At 33.5% G+C, this 15,654-nt stretch overlaps 2 protein-coding genes across 41 annotated transcripts in view; both read right to left on the minus strand.

The window, feature by feature from the left end:
* LOC122295749 (disease resistance protein RUN1-like) overlaps positions 1 to 15,654 on the minus strand; it is a 101,272-nt gene that overhangs the window by 68,793 nt on the left and 16,825 nt on the right. The gene's annotated exons all lie outside the window — the stretch shown is intronic.
* LOC122295757 lies at positions 1,848 to 8,505 on the minus strand. Of its 4 annotated transcripts, XM_043104975.1 has the most exons (10): positions 8,117 to 8,505; positions 7,532 to 7,597; positions 7,324 to 7,442; positions 7,128 to 7,181; positions 6,782 to 6,935; positions 6,598 to 6,611; positions 6,006 to 6,071; positions 2,975 to 3,059; positions 2,724 to 2,795; positions 1,848 to 2,341 (listed from the first exon to the last, which is right to left on the minus strand). In XM_043104975.1, the coding sequence occupies exons 3-10, from the start codon at positions 7,347 to 7,349 to the stop codon at positions 2,210 to 2,212; spliced, it is 603 nt and encodes a 200-aa protein (XP_042960909.1). In that variant the 5' UTR covers positions 7,350 to 7,442; positions 7,532 to 7,597; positions 8,117 to 8,505; the 3' UTR covers positions 1,848 to 2,209. The 4 variants fall into 4 exon arrangements, with proteins under 4 accessions (XP_042960909.1, XP_042960912.1, XP_042960911.1 ...); XM_043104978.1 differs by lacking the exon at positions 6,598 to 6,611; XM_043104977.1 differs by lacking the exons at positions 6,598 to 6,611; positions 7,324 to 7,442; positions 7,532 to 7,597 and having other exon boundaries at positions 8,117 to 8,193; positions 8,302 to 8,505.

Here is a 15,654-nt window from a genome sequence, read left to right on the forward strand (position 1 = left end):
CGACTTGCATTCAAATAAATCTGAAATGTCTTATTTGTCTTAAAAATGTCCGTAGATTATGATGTCATATGTTTTTATTTATAGATTAAGAAAAAAAGAATCCATAATAATGATGTAAATTAGGACATTTTAAATCTAAGAAATATTGTTCTTTCTTTTGCTTTTATATATTTTCTAATCATATATTTTTCTAATCAAATGAATAATCACTCAAATGCATTGATAAAAAAAAAAAAAAAAAAAGAAAAAAGAAAACTCAAATGCATGCACTACATCAACATGTACTATATATATTGATATAAAATGACAAGATTAGAATTAAATTATTTTCTTATGGCTTTTCGATGCTACCGCAAAATATATACCATGTACATAAAATTTTATTTTATTTTTTTAATTTAACAAAACTAAAATTAGCATTTTTAGTTTACGTAGAGATCTCATAATAGTAAAGTTTATAAATTAACAAATATGATTTTTTGTTGTATATTATAGTTTCTTTTACTTTACTTTCATTTCAAAAAATTTTAACGTATCAAATTAAGTCACAATATTTGATAAATTATAGGATTTATTTTTATAAACTTAACAATTAAAAAAAAAAGGAATATCATGATATCTTATTGAAAAATCTTGAAATAAATTGTTTTGACACAAATTAACCATATTGCTAAAATTAAATGACGATATATACTTAGTTTGGGATCGGAGTCTATGAAGGAATGGAATAGAAAGGAATAGAGAAATATTATATGTTATATATATAAGAGGATGATAGGACGATGATAAATAAAATATTATTTTCTTTAAATATATAAATAGCTCTAGAATGTGTTTTTGGTTTTTATTTTTAATTTTTGAGTTTTTTTAATTATTATTATTATTATTATTTTACCTTTTGTCTTATTGAAGATCGCTAGAGATTTTGACTATTATTATTATTATTATTATTATTATTATTATTATTATTATTTATCTATTTAATGGTATAAAAGACATTAATCTAACAATTAGCTCTAACAAAAATAAATGTTAAGCTAAATTCTTGGTCCACACATACTTTCTTAATTTACATTTTTTTTTTTGGGAGTATAGGAGGGATTGTAATAGAAAGGAATAGGATAATTTTCATACGTTTTGATAATTTTTTAATTAGTACTAAATTTATAAAGATGTAAAATTAACAGACGAAACATTTTATGATTGTTTAGACCCAAAAGCATGCTGAAATAAAATGCTCAAAGTGAATGAATCAAAGTCCTGTAGGATCAACCCTCTATTGATTATGGTACATGTTGCTTGAAGGCAATTTGTAGATCTTGGAGTTGAAACTCCCTGATCTGTGACTAGAACAATATCTTCGAGATCATGTTCTCGCACTAGAACACTATGCGCAATATTCATCAGACACTACGTCTCCCATAACAGAATTTCCATGCAAGAAGGTCGTGCCCCTGTCTAGACTAATTAGCTTTCACCATCCTCAAGTGAAAATGGCCAAGATCAAGTTGTGAGTTTCTGAGCAAATGGTGGTATATATGACGAGCAATATTCCTAAGAAATAAGGAAAAATAAGGAGTGCATGTGTTTTAGTATTTTGTATACAGATTTAATATGCACGCCAACACAAAGTAGGATCACATATAGACCTCACACCACCATATTGAGTTGTCAACTTTGGAACAAAAGATGAATTATTACAGGGTCCGGCCATGTGAAGATCAAAACTAGCTTTGTATATTTTAGTTTTGGGAGCACGATTTGAAAGTTAATCAAGAACACAACAAGCATTTTGGGTAATGAATGAAGAAAAACTTGTAGGTTGATCATTCATGTTGTGTTGTCGATGGCAGTCAAATTCAAGTTGTAATCATGTTCATAGGTAGAGGACATTTGAATGATCTTTTGTGTTCTCTACATGCTTATGTGGTAAATGGACTCAACTTTTAATGTATAATGAGCTTGAATTACAAGAAAACTCAACATTCAGACCTTACCCTTTTAGCTTAAAAAGCTGATCTAGTGCAAAGTACTTCGACCAACATGATCTCCAGATTCTGAAATCCCTGTGTCAAGCATTTTCTCGTTGTAATATTTGGCATGCCATTAATAGTGATCTCAACACTAGGAAATGAAAGAGATCGAATGCAGAGCTTTCAAAATTTGCTTTGATAATAGCACACAGAGCCATTCCTCTGATCTCATCCAACTATAGATCACTCCCATCAATATCTATTTCACATGATTCAGTATTATTTGAAGCCTCCTTACAGTGGTTGAACCACTCAAGAATCGTATCTACCGGAAATATAATGCGGCCAAAATAGTCATTTAGATGTCCCTGTCAAACATATATCACAAAGTCTCAACCATAAAATTATATATAAAAACACACAAACATGTAAAAAAGAGAAAAACACAAACATGTCATGACATTCGAGCAATTCAATCCATCTTAGTGCTCTTAAGTTGCTGATTTTGAATTCGAACTTTTTTTGGATGGAAGCTCTAGAATTTCTTAAAGTTGCAGGCAATCAGTCAATACAAGGTGCTTTAATCCAACAACACTTTTGATGGATGTGGGAAGACTAATGGTATCTTCCAAACTACAAAGGTAACATACTGCCTTAAGGAGACCTGATTTTGATTGAAATGTAGCAATGAGAGTGATTCTCCACTTGATGAAATTTCATATTCATTTGTAGACAAAGCAGAATGCATACCACTTCCACCTTCTTTCTAAGCACACCAAGCCCTGAACAAGCTCCAAGAGAAAGTATCTTTAGCTGCTGCAACTGAAGAATGTAATTTAGATGTCCCAGCCAATTTCAAACATATATCACAAAGTTTCAACTATAAAATTATAAATCAAAACACACACAAACATGTAGCAAAAGAAAGAAACATCAGAGACACAGAGAAAGGGGCAGGGGAAGATATGGGGAGAGAGAGAGAGAGAGAGAGAGAGAGAGACCTCAGTCAACGAAGGATTTTCCACATGATTCGCTATATTCACCAACATTTTATAGCAATCGAGCAATTCAATCCATCTAAGTGCTCTAAGATGCAAACAATCCGTCAACACAAGGTGCTTTAGTCCAAAAACACTTTTGATGCATGTGGGAAGACTAATAACATCACTCCTCGGTTGATATAGATCTTCCAAATTACAAATTAAGTAATATAGTGCCATAAGGAGACCTGATTTTGATAAGAGGCTACATTCATAATTCAAATGTGGCAATGAGACTGATACTCTGCCACTTAATAAAGTTTCAGATTCAATTGTACTCATCAACATGATACAAACCCGACCAAGTGCCCACCACCAACTAAATCCCACCCATGCTGCGGAAAGGTCGGTCTCATCTGACTATGCACACCCAAGTCCAAGTTCTAAATCCCAATCTTCATTTTAAATCATCATCAGCCTCCTCCAAGTCCACAATGCTCAAGGTTGAAGATCAATCTTTGTGGGTTTAGAAAAATCATGAATAAATAACGATCTTGGAATTATTATAGTTCTAATGTTGCAAAAACATTAACAATTTGCAGTGATTTATATCGCTGCAGACAGTCTTCGTTGTTGTCACAAATGTATACATACCAACCATGGTTAATTATTGTCGGTAAAATTTTTCTCGACGATTTTCTCTCTGGAAAATCTCAGTTATAATACTGAATTTTGGTTGGAAAATCTTATTTGCGGCAAATATACCGCAGAAAATGAATATTTGAGGTGGTAAAAGCGACCCAAATAATAATTTTCAACCAAAAAATCATATTATCTACAGTTATTGTCGCAAATACTATTTGCTGCGAAATAATTTTGCCGCAAAAGCCAATGAAAACTAAAAAAAATCTTACAAATGAACATAAAAGAAATTTCTTCTATATCCATTTGTAAAATTTTTTCTACTTTTAATAAAGGGAAGCACGCGATAACAAATATCAAAAAATTAGAAACAATTTATAATTAGTAATACATAGAAACCAAGACATAACAATTACAAATAAGCATCCCCAACTTGTGGGTAAGGGGGGGGGGGGGTAATATTTTCTCTACAAACATGCAATTACATCTAGTTTAAAGTTCGAAAAGTTTATTCTAGGAGAAGCAAACTTTTTTTCATGAAGAGCTCACGATTCCCATGAAAAAAAAGCAAGAGGAACAAGCCAATAGTTTATAGTTTGGTCTAAAAAAAAGTATGAAGGCCTTATAGTCTATAAGGAACAAGCCAATAGCTCCTTATAAACTATAAGGCCTCAAAGACTCTGTTTTTAGACCAAGACCAGATCTGTATAGGGAGATTTAAGTGCCTTGAAAATTATGTTTTACAGACCTAATGACCATAAGAAGGGTAAGTTGAACAAGGTTAGGATTGTACAGCATTACATAAAAGGAGTTATAATTTTCTTGGATTCTTTTTGGGTTAACCAAATAGGATATGTATTGGACCTTATTTCTTATCCTTTTTTGCCTTTTCAGCTTTCTTCTCAGGTTTTGATAAAAGTCCTCTTAGGTAAGAGCCTTGATATCTTATGGAGTTGATGATCTAGAACAGGAAAGGGGATAAAAAAATAAATCTTTGAAGAAGGCTGATTGGTATGCCTAATGTACTTCCAACAATGAAGAGAGACTGATTTTCCTTTAAAGAAGCATGATTATGTCATATTACTTGACGTCATGAGGCATGAGTGCTCAAGGCATGTTTTGAAGTATTGCATGCATATTTATCAATCAAAGCCAGATATGAAAAAAGCTTGTGGAATAAATTATTTCACTATTAGCATGCTTTGAACTTCAATTGCATTATCTCATGGTGACTTGTGAATAAGCATCCATTGGCATTCCATGTATCTTAGAGAACATTTTTATGGGAAATTAGTACTCTTTTAAAGGTATTTTTTTAGTTTAAGTGAACATAGAATGAACCTATCTCGAATTGTTTTGCAATAGCTCAAACCTTGCATTCATAGGATGCTTGTGGAATTTGCAGCAATCTCCTCGACCACTTTACTAGAATTTCAGTACATATGTATACACCAGGAATATTGAAACATGTTCAAAGGCCTCAAAGACTATGTTTTTAGACCAAGACCAGATATGTAAAGGGAGATTTAAGTGCCTTGAAAACTATGTTTTACAGACCTAATGACCATAAGAAGGGTAAGTTGAACAAGGTTAGAATTGTACAGCATTACATAAAAGGAGTTATAATTTTCTTGGATTCTTTTTGGGTTAACCAAATTGGATATGTATTGGACCTGATTTCTTATCCCTTTTTCGCCTTTTCAGCTTTCTATGAGACCATCACCTCTTCCCATATTGGAATGGATGCTGGATGAATTGTTATATTAGGCATTAGAAGGTCACCATTAAAAGGCTGAAGTTAATGACCAAATTTATGTGTGAAGGGAAGAAAGGTAATGTGCGTGGAGCTGGTTTTCTTAACATTTGTGGCAAACGCATGCATTGAGATGAAATTAATTAATTTCTGTGCAAGTTAAGGGAATCTAATTGTTGTTGATTTTCTTTTTAATCAGACCCAAAGACTCTGTTTTTAGACCAAGAACAGATCTGTAAAGGGAGATTTAAGTGCCTTGAAAATTATGTTTTACAGACCTAATGACCATAAGAAGGGTAAGTTGAACAAGGTTAGAATTGTTCAACTATAATATAGGATTTGTAATCTGCTAATATTCCTGGTCTTGAAAATTAGATAGTCATTTTCCGCTATAATATAGGATTCGTAATCAAGAGTGAGTAAATGTAAAGGCAATGTATTTGAGTACTTGGTTGTAAACATTATTCTCTTGATTGTAAATATTCTATACTTGAGAATGAATAAGCAGTTTCAGTTTTGCATTTTATCTTCATGTGGCAGTTTTGCACAGTGGTACTTTTATCTTTCCTAACAGATGAATATGTCCTATTTTGATTTGTATACATCAAAATGGTAAGCACATGGTGAATTGCCCTTGGTTAAAAAAAGGCCACTCACAAAGCATTACAGGCTTGCAGCAATGAAGAGACAACCTCCATATCAGCTCCATCTAAACTAGCTTCCCTGTTTGGGTATTGGTATTTGTATTAGTAATGTTGGAAAGAAGGCTAGATGGAGTTGAGTTTACTTGCATAGACAACATCATCAAAATCAAGTAATAATCAAAATCCTAGAGCCAATGGAAAGCATTCATAGCAGTTTAAGGTACACAATCTTCCTGATAAAAAACTGAGCAGCATTTCCTAGCCATAAATATAACCCATAGATTTTAACGCTTAAACGCTTCTCCACTGGGAATACATTGATTTGTTTCCTTAAAAATGTTGAGAAAATGGATTACTTTGTCAAATGTTTACCATTTTGGTGACTGCTGGTAAATCAAATTACCTGAGAAGCTGGTAAAAATCTGTGAGTCAGTTGAGACTCATGACCTACCCTGAAAGAGAATAAGAGTGGAAAAAAAAATACTCCTTTTTGATTTGCAGTAAATCATTTTGTGTTTATTTGGTCCCCAAAGTCCATTCAAGAATGCAATTTTTCCAAAAACTCGGGATGCTAAGGATGAACCACATAGATGGATATTACATACTCATTTGTCTTTCTCTGAAAATATTTCGAATGGTTGAGAGTACCACAAACATGCAAAATACAATTATTAGTTAATTCATGATAAGCTTGTTTAGTCAAAGGGCAAGAACCTACAGAAGAATGGAATTCAAATGAAATGAACACAGCTTCTGTTATAGCAGACCAAGGGGGAAGGAAAACATTACCTTGTGGTTGTTATTGACAACAGTTGCCTTATAAAGTGCAGTAGCTCCTGGATAGACAGCCAGCACTTGTCTTCCAGGAGGGGAATCCTGGGCAGTAGAAGGGTCATTTCTCTTGGGGAAAGGAATAATATTCGACATGGGCAGCTTGTACTTCCTGAGAACAGCAAGACAAAAGGAGAAAAAATGTCACTCTCAGATGAATTATTCAATCATCCAGAAAACTAAAATAAATGGAAAGGTGTAGAACAAATTTTCCACCCTCAACTATAAGGTATTTTATACATTGTACCCTCAAACCAGAAGTTAAAATCCAGCTGTCAAATGAGAGTCAATAAAAGATAGTTACCGTTGGCCACCACCCTCATCATCATCACCCGCTTCCTCATCTAGTACTTCAAATCTGCACATAGAATTGATTCCTCATAAGCAGGGAATAAAATAAGTGACCTAGAAGAGTGCATTCTTTTTACCACTTCTGTTGATAATTACTGGTGAAAAAATAATTGCAAGAATCCACAGAATAAACAAACCAAGTGACTCACAAGCAGCTAGATGTCAGCTGCTGCATGAGCTCATTCAAGTTTATAAAATAACCGAATCTAGGCGATCCCTAATTTCCTCCCTCCAATGAGTCCCCAGGAGGCTCAAGCCATTGTATTAGCTATAGTCAACAGATTCTAGGATTAGCAACAACACTCAAAAATGCTGTTGAAAGTTTAGTTTTATGCTCCAATTAAACAATTAACACACCTGAGTTCTTAGCTTCTCATGATAGAATGAGATTCCAGTCCCTCCTAGGGAAGGACCAAACAAAATCTAACAGGAATTAAGAATATAAGAAAAACTTGCTTTAAATTCAAAGTTCAAATGAAAATTGGAAAGTTCCTCCAACGAACGAACAAAATTTTAATCTGATATGAAAATGAATCTAATTATCTCATCAACATGTTGGAATATGTGCCTATCTACAGTTCAAGTCTTAACATCAAGTCCAGATGCATAGCTTTATGTGGCTAGTAGAATATGTATTAGAATGTATATAAAGAAAACACTAACAACAGAAAAGCTAGGGATATTTACAAAAAGGGTATTCATAAAACTTACAAGAATGAAAGCTTAATTAAAGGTTAAAAATATATGGCTCATAATGGATAGTAGAATATGAAATATACAAAAGTAAATGACTAACTAAAGAAAATCTAGAGACATTCGCAAGATAGCAATTATCATTGAAAGCTTAAAAAGATAAAAGCTTAATTTTTTTGATGAAAGCTTAATCAAAAGGTTACAGCGTTCAGTCATGTTTTTGAAGGAACAAATAGTAGAATCATATACCTGTCCTTCTTCGTTATTACCCTGAAGGTTCGAAAGGCAGAAGAGTATCAATTTGACCTATCAACAAGGTGGAAAAGCTGCAGCCGAGAAACAATCGAGTTATATATGCAAAAACATGTTTCTTACCAAAATAACATCAAAATAAAAGGAAAGAAGAAAGTAAAGTGAAGATGGAGGAGCGTCGCCTGAACAGAGAGACGCCGTCGCTGGGTGGCGCTGGGAAGAGACGCGAGTTCCTGGTGAGGAGGAGGGTGGGTTTCGCGGCGGGATGGATGCAAAATTCGAATGGTGAAGAAGAGTAAAATTCGTTTTGCTTTAAAAAAAAAAGAAGAAAAAAAGAAAGAAAGAAAGAAGAAGAAGAAAAAGGAAGACGGTTGATGTGCTAAAATAGCTAATGAGCAGTGATACGGTTAACCCTATCACTACTCATTTATTATTAGAAATTTTTTATTTTTTTATACTTTTTTTTTAAATATTTTTTTAACATTTGTTGCCATTAAGAAAAAATTTAAAAAATATATAATTTTACTAATAGTCATTTCTTTAATTATTAAGTAAAATAAAAAATTAAAAAAAATCAAATACAAAATGAGTAATAAATAGGTAGTAAAATAATAGTAATCTTATAATTTTCCTCTATATATAGTTAAACTCATGAAAAAAATATTTAAACTTTAGGGATTAGGGTTTTTCCCCTTTTTCTTTATTTAATTGTGATTTTAACGCGGTTTAGTGTTGCCGCAAATAGTTAAATAATCGTTGCAAACAATTAAATATCAAAAATAAAATTTAGCGATAAAAATAAATCTTTGTAAAAGACACAAAGGTGTTAAAATTGATTTTTTCTATCTAAATTAATTGCCGCAATATACATTTTGTCGCAAAAGGTATATTTTTGTGATGAATTCCTAATCGTTGCAAATAAAATATAAAAAATGAGGTATGTTTTTTGCATCGAAAATAAAATGCCACAAAAATACATACAACTGTTCACTTACTCGAATCACACCCCTAGCAGCAGAAAGTTGCAACGAGGTAAAATTGGTCTCAAAAGATGAGTTTTAGCGTCAATTTCTCTAGGGACGGAAACGATTTGATCACAAAAGCCCTATATTCTTGTAGTATCGAACATCCATGAAAATATTGATAAATTAGAAAGATTGATATTTCTAAACCTTTGGAACAATCTCTTGAACAAATTTAGATTCGCTTCCACCATTGCAAAAGGATCACAAGAAAAATAGAGATGATTTAGGCACAATTTCATTCTCATGTAATAAAAGATATTATTGGTCGGGTACGAAAAAAGTTACATTCATATCCATGTCGACCCGAATCCCAATCCTCCTATGGGTGGGGTTGGCCATAAGTTAAGTACTAAATAAGGAAAATGATCACTAACAACTGTTGAAACTTATGAATTTTGAAAGGAGAATCATATCCTTGTTGACTTGGGAATGCTACTATGTTGTTCTAGTTATACCACTCATTTTGACCTATTGACTTGGCATTTTGTCATTCTTTGTTCACAGTTTTCTTTGAACGGCAGTAATTTTTTTTTTTCAGTACCTGGCATTACATGTTAAAAAATATAGGAAGATAGTCTCCCCCCACCGAAAAAAAAAAAAAAACTACCATCATTTTTTAATTATAATTTATAACATATGCTTCAAAAAGTATTGATTTGGATTCTAAAGTACTATAGATAAACTTCACTTAATTTGCACCTCCCAGTTTAATATCACCATGTCTTTCAAATTAATCTGATACAATCCAACAAGTCCTTCTATGCATGGAGGAAGGCTAACAATACCAATCTCAGATAGATTTAATTTGCTCAAACTTGAAGAGAAATTATAGGTCATAGATAAATTATTTGATTTTGCAGATGGAGAAACAATACTCTATATACATGGCATACTTGATGAAATTTCATTTTTCTATATATATGGCATGGATTGTCCATTATGCCCCACATCCTTTACAAGATTTACAAAATTTGGACAATTAATGACGCCAACTTTCTCCAGAAGTTCCAACTGAAAAATGTTTATTGGAAGATACACAAGGCTTTCGCACCCATCCATAAATAACAATTGGAGCCTAGTGAGGTATGTAATGAAAGAAGTTAGCTCCTATATCGAGGTACCCTGTATTTATTTGCGTTTTGCTCTTTCAAATTTTATTTATTGGGATTTTTTTGGGGGGGGGGGTTTATGAGGTCTTGTCTTGCCTTATTAGTCTTTATGTAGGGCTTTAATTTTCTTGAGTTAGCCAGATATAGGTATATAATATTAAGACATATTTCAAGAAACAGAGGACATGAAGAAGAAATTTGTAGATAATGAAACAGAAAAAATTGACCCTTTCCTCGGATACTCTATATTTTTTGGTGGATTTGGTGAAATATACTATCATGAAATTCATGGCTTTGGCCATCTTTGCAAGCACGTTGGGACTCAATTGTATCGTGCGTTCTATTTGCTCTGTACCCTAGTGGGAGAATGCACAAGCATTGTATCAAATACTATAACATAAGTTTTCTATTTTTTTTAATTGTAACTTCAATTTGGAAAAAAGAAGAGTTGAGAAATAAAAATATGTTTCTAAGTGAAATATACCGTATATTCTTCAAGTACGTAACAAACACTTTCATAAAACCATAACATACTTCGTCTGTCAGGTTTTTTGGGTGATTCTTCAATTACGAGATTCATCATCAAGAGGTCATATCTACCAATAGTTATGAGGCATTTATCAATGAGGTTTTTGATACCATAATTTGGAAAGAAACCACACTTTTGTAGTATTTTAGGGACTTATTTCCTGTTTTGTCCTTTGAAGAAACATGCAATGTCAAGGAAGATATTTTGCTCATAATCACGTAATTCATGGTAACTTAAAATGGTTCTTTTTATTTGGAATTTGTTTGTACTTCTCCAATTCGCTTTTCCATTAATGTATATCTCTTCCAAGTAGATTTAAGCCTACCATAGTTGAAGCGAGTGGAAGGCCACTAGCATATTGCAATGCAAGTTTTGTGAGTCCCACAAAACCATCATCAGGTTTGTCACATTTGAAGGCATGCCAGGTAAAGAGCTTAACGTCAATCAATAGGATCCAATACATTCATAGGATATTTCAAACCAACATTATGCTTATCTAGTAGATGCTCATCTCTTGTTGTTATGATTATTCGACTTCCTAAACCAAACCAATTGCAACTTCCACTTAGTTTTACTAATCGGTCTGGACAATCAACATCATCAAAAACCAAAAGAATCTTTTTACGGATTCCAATCTCTCATCAAGTATTTCCGGAAACTCAAAACTGAAAAAAAGGGACAAGAAATGGAATTTGAAGTTTAGTGGAGAAGCAAATTAAGCCGTTGTATATATGTTGTCATTAATCTTTGTTCCCTATTTTTATTCATTGAAGTAATTTTTTTCAGTACCTCTCGTTAGGGGTGTATACGGAATAGGCGAACCGACCTACACCGACAGCAACCGACCGCCGGACGTCTGAACTGGTGAAGAACCGGTCGACCGGCGGTAGAAATTAATGGAAACTGACTTCGGTTGGCTCGGTCCCAGTTCGACCACATAGAAAACCGGTAAACCGACCGACCTTATATATATATATATATATATTTTATATATACCTTATATAAAACTACGTCGTTTCATATGAAACGGCGTCGTTTTGTTTAAATGTGTGAGAAAAAAATAAAAGCCAACGATGCCGTTTGGTCTCAACCAAACGACATCATTTGGTTGGAAATGGGTTAGGGTTATTCCCCTTCCCAGTCCCCCCCCCCCCTTTTTCCCTTTTCTCTTCTGTTGCCCCCTAATTCTCTCTCTCTCTCTCTCTCTCTCTCTCTCTCTCTCTCTCTCTCTCTCTCTCTCTCTCTCTCTCTCCGTTTAACGGCGCCACAGACGAACCAGTGACTCCCTCAAGCCTCCGTGTTTTCCTTCGGCCTCCGTGACTCCCTCCAGTCTCTGTGAGTATTCTGACCCCCATATCTGTTATACTTAATATACTTAATAATCTGTTATATAAATTATTTTGCCCATGGTATCTGATGTCCAGACTTAATACATTATTGTGACTGGTCATTTCGTTTCAAGGGCATATATTGAATTACTTACAGGTCTTGCGACATAGTGAGCCCGGGAATTTCTCATTGGCTTCCTGTTACTAATTCCCTGTTTACATGTTTGCTTTGATATTATTAATAAGAAAGTAGAGCTCCATTCAGCTTTGATTCAAACTTCTTTCTATCAATGATTTTGGTGGAATGCATCTTTGACTACCTAAAAAAAAAAAAAAAGTATATATATAATCTGTTATATATATATATAGCTAGATAGAAAATGTTGTGTCTTGATGTACAGACATGATGGAACTCAACCTATTTGATGTTGGAGGCGGCTGAGAAGTTTGAGAAGGCTTTCAGGTGGATAGAGAGTGAGGATTATAATTTTCTCTCTTACTTTGATGATGGACACATGGGACCTCCTAAAACTACGGAGTGGGTGTTTGTCAAGTTTTTTGAGATGTTTTATGAAGCCACTACTAGATTTTCTGGATCTTTATATGTGACAGCCAACACTAGTTTTTTAGAGATTTGTGATCTCCAAACTGAATTGATTGTGCTGAGCGAGAGTACCAATACTTGTCTGAGGAGTATGACCATAAACATGAGAACCAAATATGATAAGTATTGGGGGTCATTAGATAGGATGAATTTGTTCATGTTAATTACAGTTGTGCTTGATCCACGAAGCAAGTTAGGGCTTCTTACTTTTCATTTGAAGAAAATTCATGATGAGTTTCGTGCTGAGAAGTTGGTTTCAAATGTGAGACAGCTATTAACAGATTTGTATGCAGAGTATAATGCTACATTCGATTCCACCACGAGTACACTAGTTTCTCAACCCCTTCCAACATCTAGATCCCTGAATAAAGGAGATGGCAAACGTGAGACCAAATGGTTCCAGGAGTGGTATAGGGCATCTTCCGCCATGGGACCTAGTATTACCAAAATTGAAGTGGATCGATATTTATCATATGGTTGTGAGGCACTCAGCGCATCGTTTCACTTATTGACTTAGTGGAAAATAAATGAGGCTAACTATCCTATACTTGCGAGGATTGCACGAGACTTATTGGCCATGTCTGTTTCCACAGTTACGTCCGAGTCAACATTTAGTATGGGAGGTCATGTGTTTGATCCTTTTTGGAGTTCGTTGGCTCCGAGAACTATTGAGGCACTTATTTGCACTCAAAATTGGTTAAGGCATCCGTTAACACCCATTGATATCCGAGAGGCTATAGATAATGTGGAGAACTTTGTAGTAGAATCGGGTAATGTTTTCTTTTTTTTTCATTGTAATTTAATTTTGCATATTTTTCATAATATGAATTTACTAACATTTGATATTTTATTCTTATTTATTCTTATAGAGTTGACCGCACAATCGAACGTGACAAGTATTGACGATTGAAGATTGAAGGCTTGAAGCAATAATGAGCGAACATGAAGATCGATATTCTTAATTTTTTGCATTGTTGCTATGTTTAGGTCTTTAAGACAATTTGTTTTCATTTATTTATGTTAGTTTTTTACTTGCATTTTTGCTATGCTTAAGACAACTTGGCTTGTTTTTCAAATTTGTAATATGTAATACTAAATATCTAGTGAAGTTATCTTTATTTATTTTTAATTATGTAGTAAGTAATATAGTAATTAGTTAGTTAATATGATGAATGCTTTAGTTATTTATTATTTTATTTATTTTTAATATGATGAATGATGAATTTACAACAGTTTGGATGATGAATTGAATTATTAGTTAAGAACAAAAACTTAAAAAGATATTGGATGATGAATTCAGCAAAAAAAATACATATATATATAAAGAAAAAAAAGCCCACACATGTATTGGATAAAAGGCCCAAAACAAGGCCCAAACCGGAACCGGCCGGCAAAGGAACTAGTCGGTTTTCTCCCCCATGCACGGTCGGTTTCAGCCAGTTTAACTCAATATTCTTGAAGTGGCGGTCGGTTTCGGTTTTCAGCCCTACCTCTCATTTAACACTTCTTGTAACTTAGATTATAACGATGATTTTTTGTTGTCATACGAAGTTTAGTAATTCTTCATAATGAAATTAAGCAAAAACATGAGAGAGAGAGAGAGAGAGAGAGAGAGAGAGAGAGAGAGAGAGAGAGAGAGAGAGAGAGAGAGAGAGAGAGAGAGAGAGAGAGAGAGAGAGAGAGATTTCAATTCAAGTTCCACTACATCTAATTTTCTAGGTAACATGTAACATCTCAACAACTAGACACCCAAAAAGCATTGAGAGTAGCCAACCATAAACTTTGGGGAAAAAAAATGAAGTCTTGAAAAATATGTGGTTAGTATTTTTGATACCTTGTATGATTTTCTTGTCTTTAGTTTCAAGAAAGGTCTTGCATAAGAAAAGCCAACAAAGTTGTATTTCTTCGTTTTTTTTTTTTTCCCTCTATTGGTTTATTTTTATTTGGTTTCTTACTTCACCCTCTTGTGGGTTGCTGAGAAAAATTGGTATGGAAGGAAATAAAATTGAGGTAATTTGAAAAATGATTTCTTTCTAATACAATTAATGGAAATTATCTTTTGGGAGGGTTAGAGGATTGTGGGTTCATATCTTAGTCTCTGCTGTGTTCTAACCTTTCCCATCATCCAAATTGACTATCGGGGGGCGAAACTGAAGGTATATAGTAATGTCATGAGTTCAATCGTATTTTTCTCTGGTTTGGGACTATTTTCTATTAAAATTTGTTCTTCATTTTTATTTAGTTTTTTTATATCCCTGTATCCTATTTTCGTGTTTGTTAAAAATTTACCCTGTATTTATTTGCGTTTTGCTCTTTCAAATTTTATTTACTGTGATTTTTTCTTTTTCTTTTTCTTTTTTTTTTTTTTTTGTTTGGTTTATGAGGTATAGGCTAGCCTTATTAGTCTTTATGTAGGGCTTTAATTTTCTTGAGTTAGCCAGATATGGGTATATAATATTAAGGCATATTTCAGGAAACAGAGGAAATGAAGAAAAAAATTGACCCTTTCCTCGAAAGTATGAATCGGTATAGCATACTCCTTCATATTTTTTGGTGGATTTGGTTAAATATACTAACATGAAATTCATGGCTTTGGCCATCTTGTAAATACACTTCCATTTGCACTTTTTTGTTTATCAATGAACCAATGTTCTTATTGATTTTGCCATTTGCAGATAGAGGAGGAACTGTCGACTGATTTTGAGCCACCAAGAATGAAGGAGCCAAGGAAAAACCTAGTGAGTGGCGGAAGTGATGAGCAGTACCACTTCAAGACTGCAAGCTTATTGGTATCCTTTTGTGAACTATGCCCATCAGACTCTCCAAGAGAGCATGCTTTGTCTACTTATTTAATCCTTCACAGTAAAACATAGCCAAATACTAATACAAAACTTGGTAAAAAGACAAAGACCATTGCATTTGACACTGCTTTGCAATTAA

This window comes from Carya illinoinensis, chromosome 15 (assembly GCF_018687715.1).
Source record: "Carya illinoinensis cultivar Pawnee chromosome 15, C.illinoinensisPawnee_v1, whole genome shotgun sequence".
Lineage (NCBI taxonomy): Eukaryota > Viridiplantae > Streptophyta > Magnoliopsida > Fagales > Juglandaceae > Carya > Carya illinoinensis.

Bases quoted from the DNA above. Each gene is read 5' to 3' on its own strand.
- LOC122295757 (XM_043104975.1), bottom strand. From the start codon at position 7,349: ATGCAGCAGCTGACATCTAGCTGCTT. The intron at 2,796-2,974 runs GTCTCTCTCTCT...TACATTCTTCAG, and splicing joins AAAATCCTTCGTTGACTGAG to TTGCAGCAGCTAAAGATACT. The intron at 2,342-2,723 runs GTATGCATTCTG...TATGTTTGACAG, and splicing joins TTAGAAAGAAGGTGGAAGTG to GGACATCTAAATGACTATTT.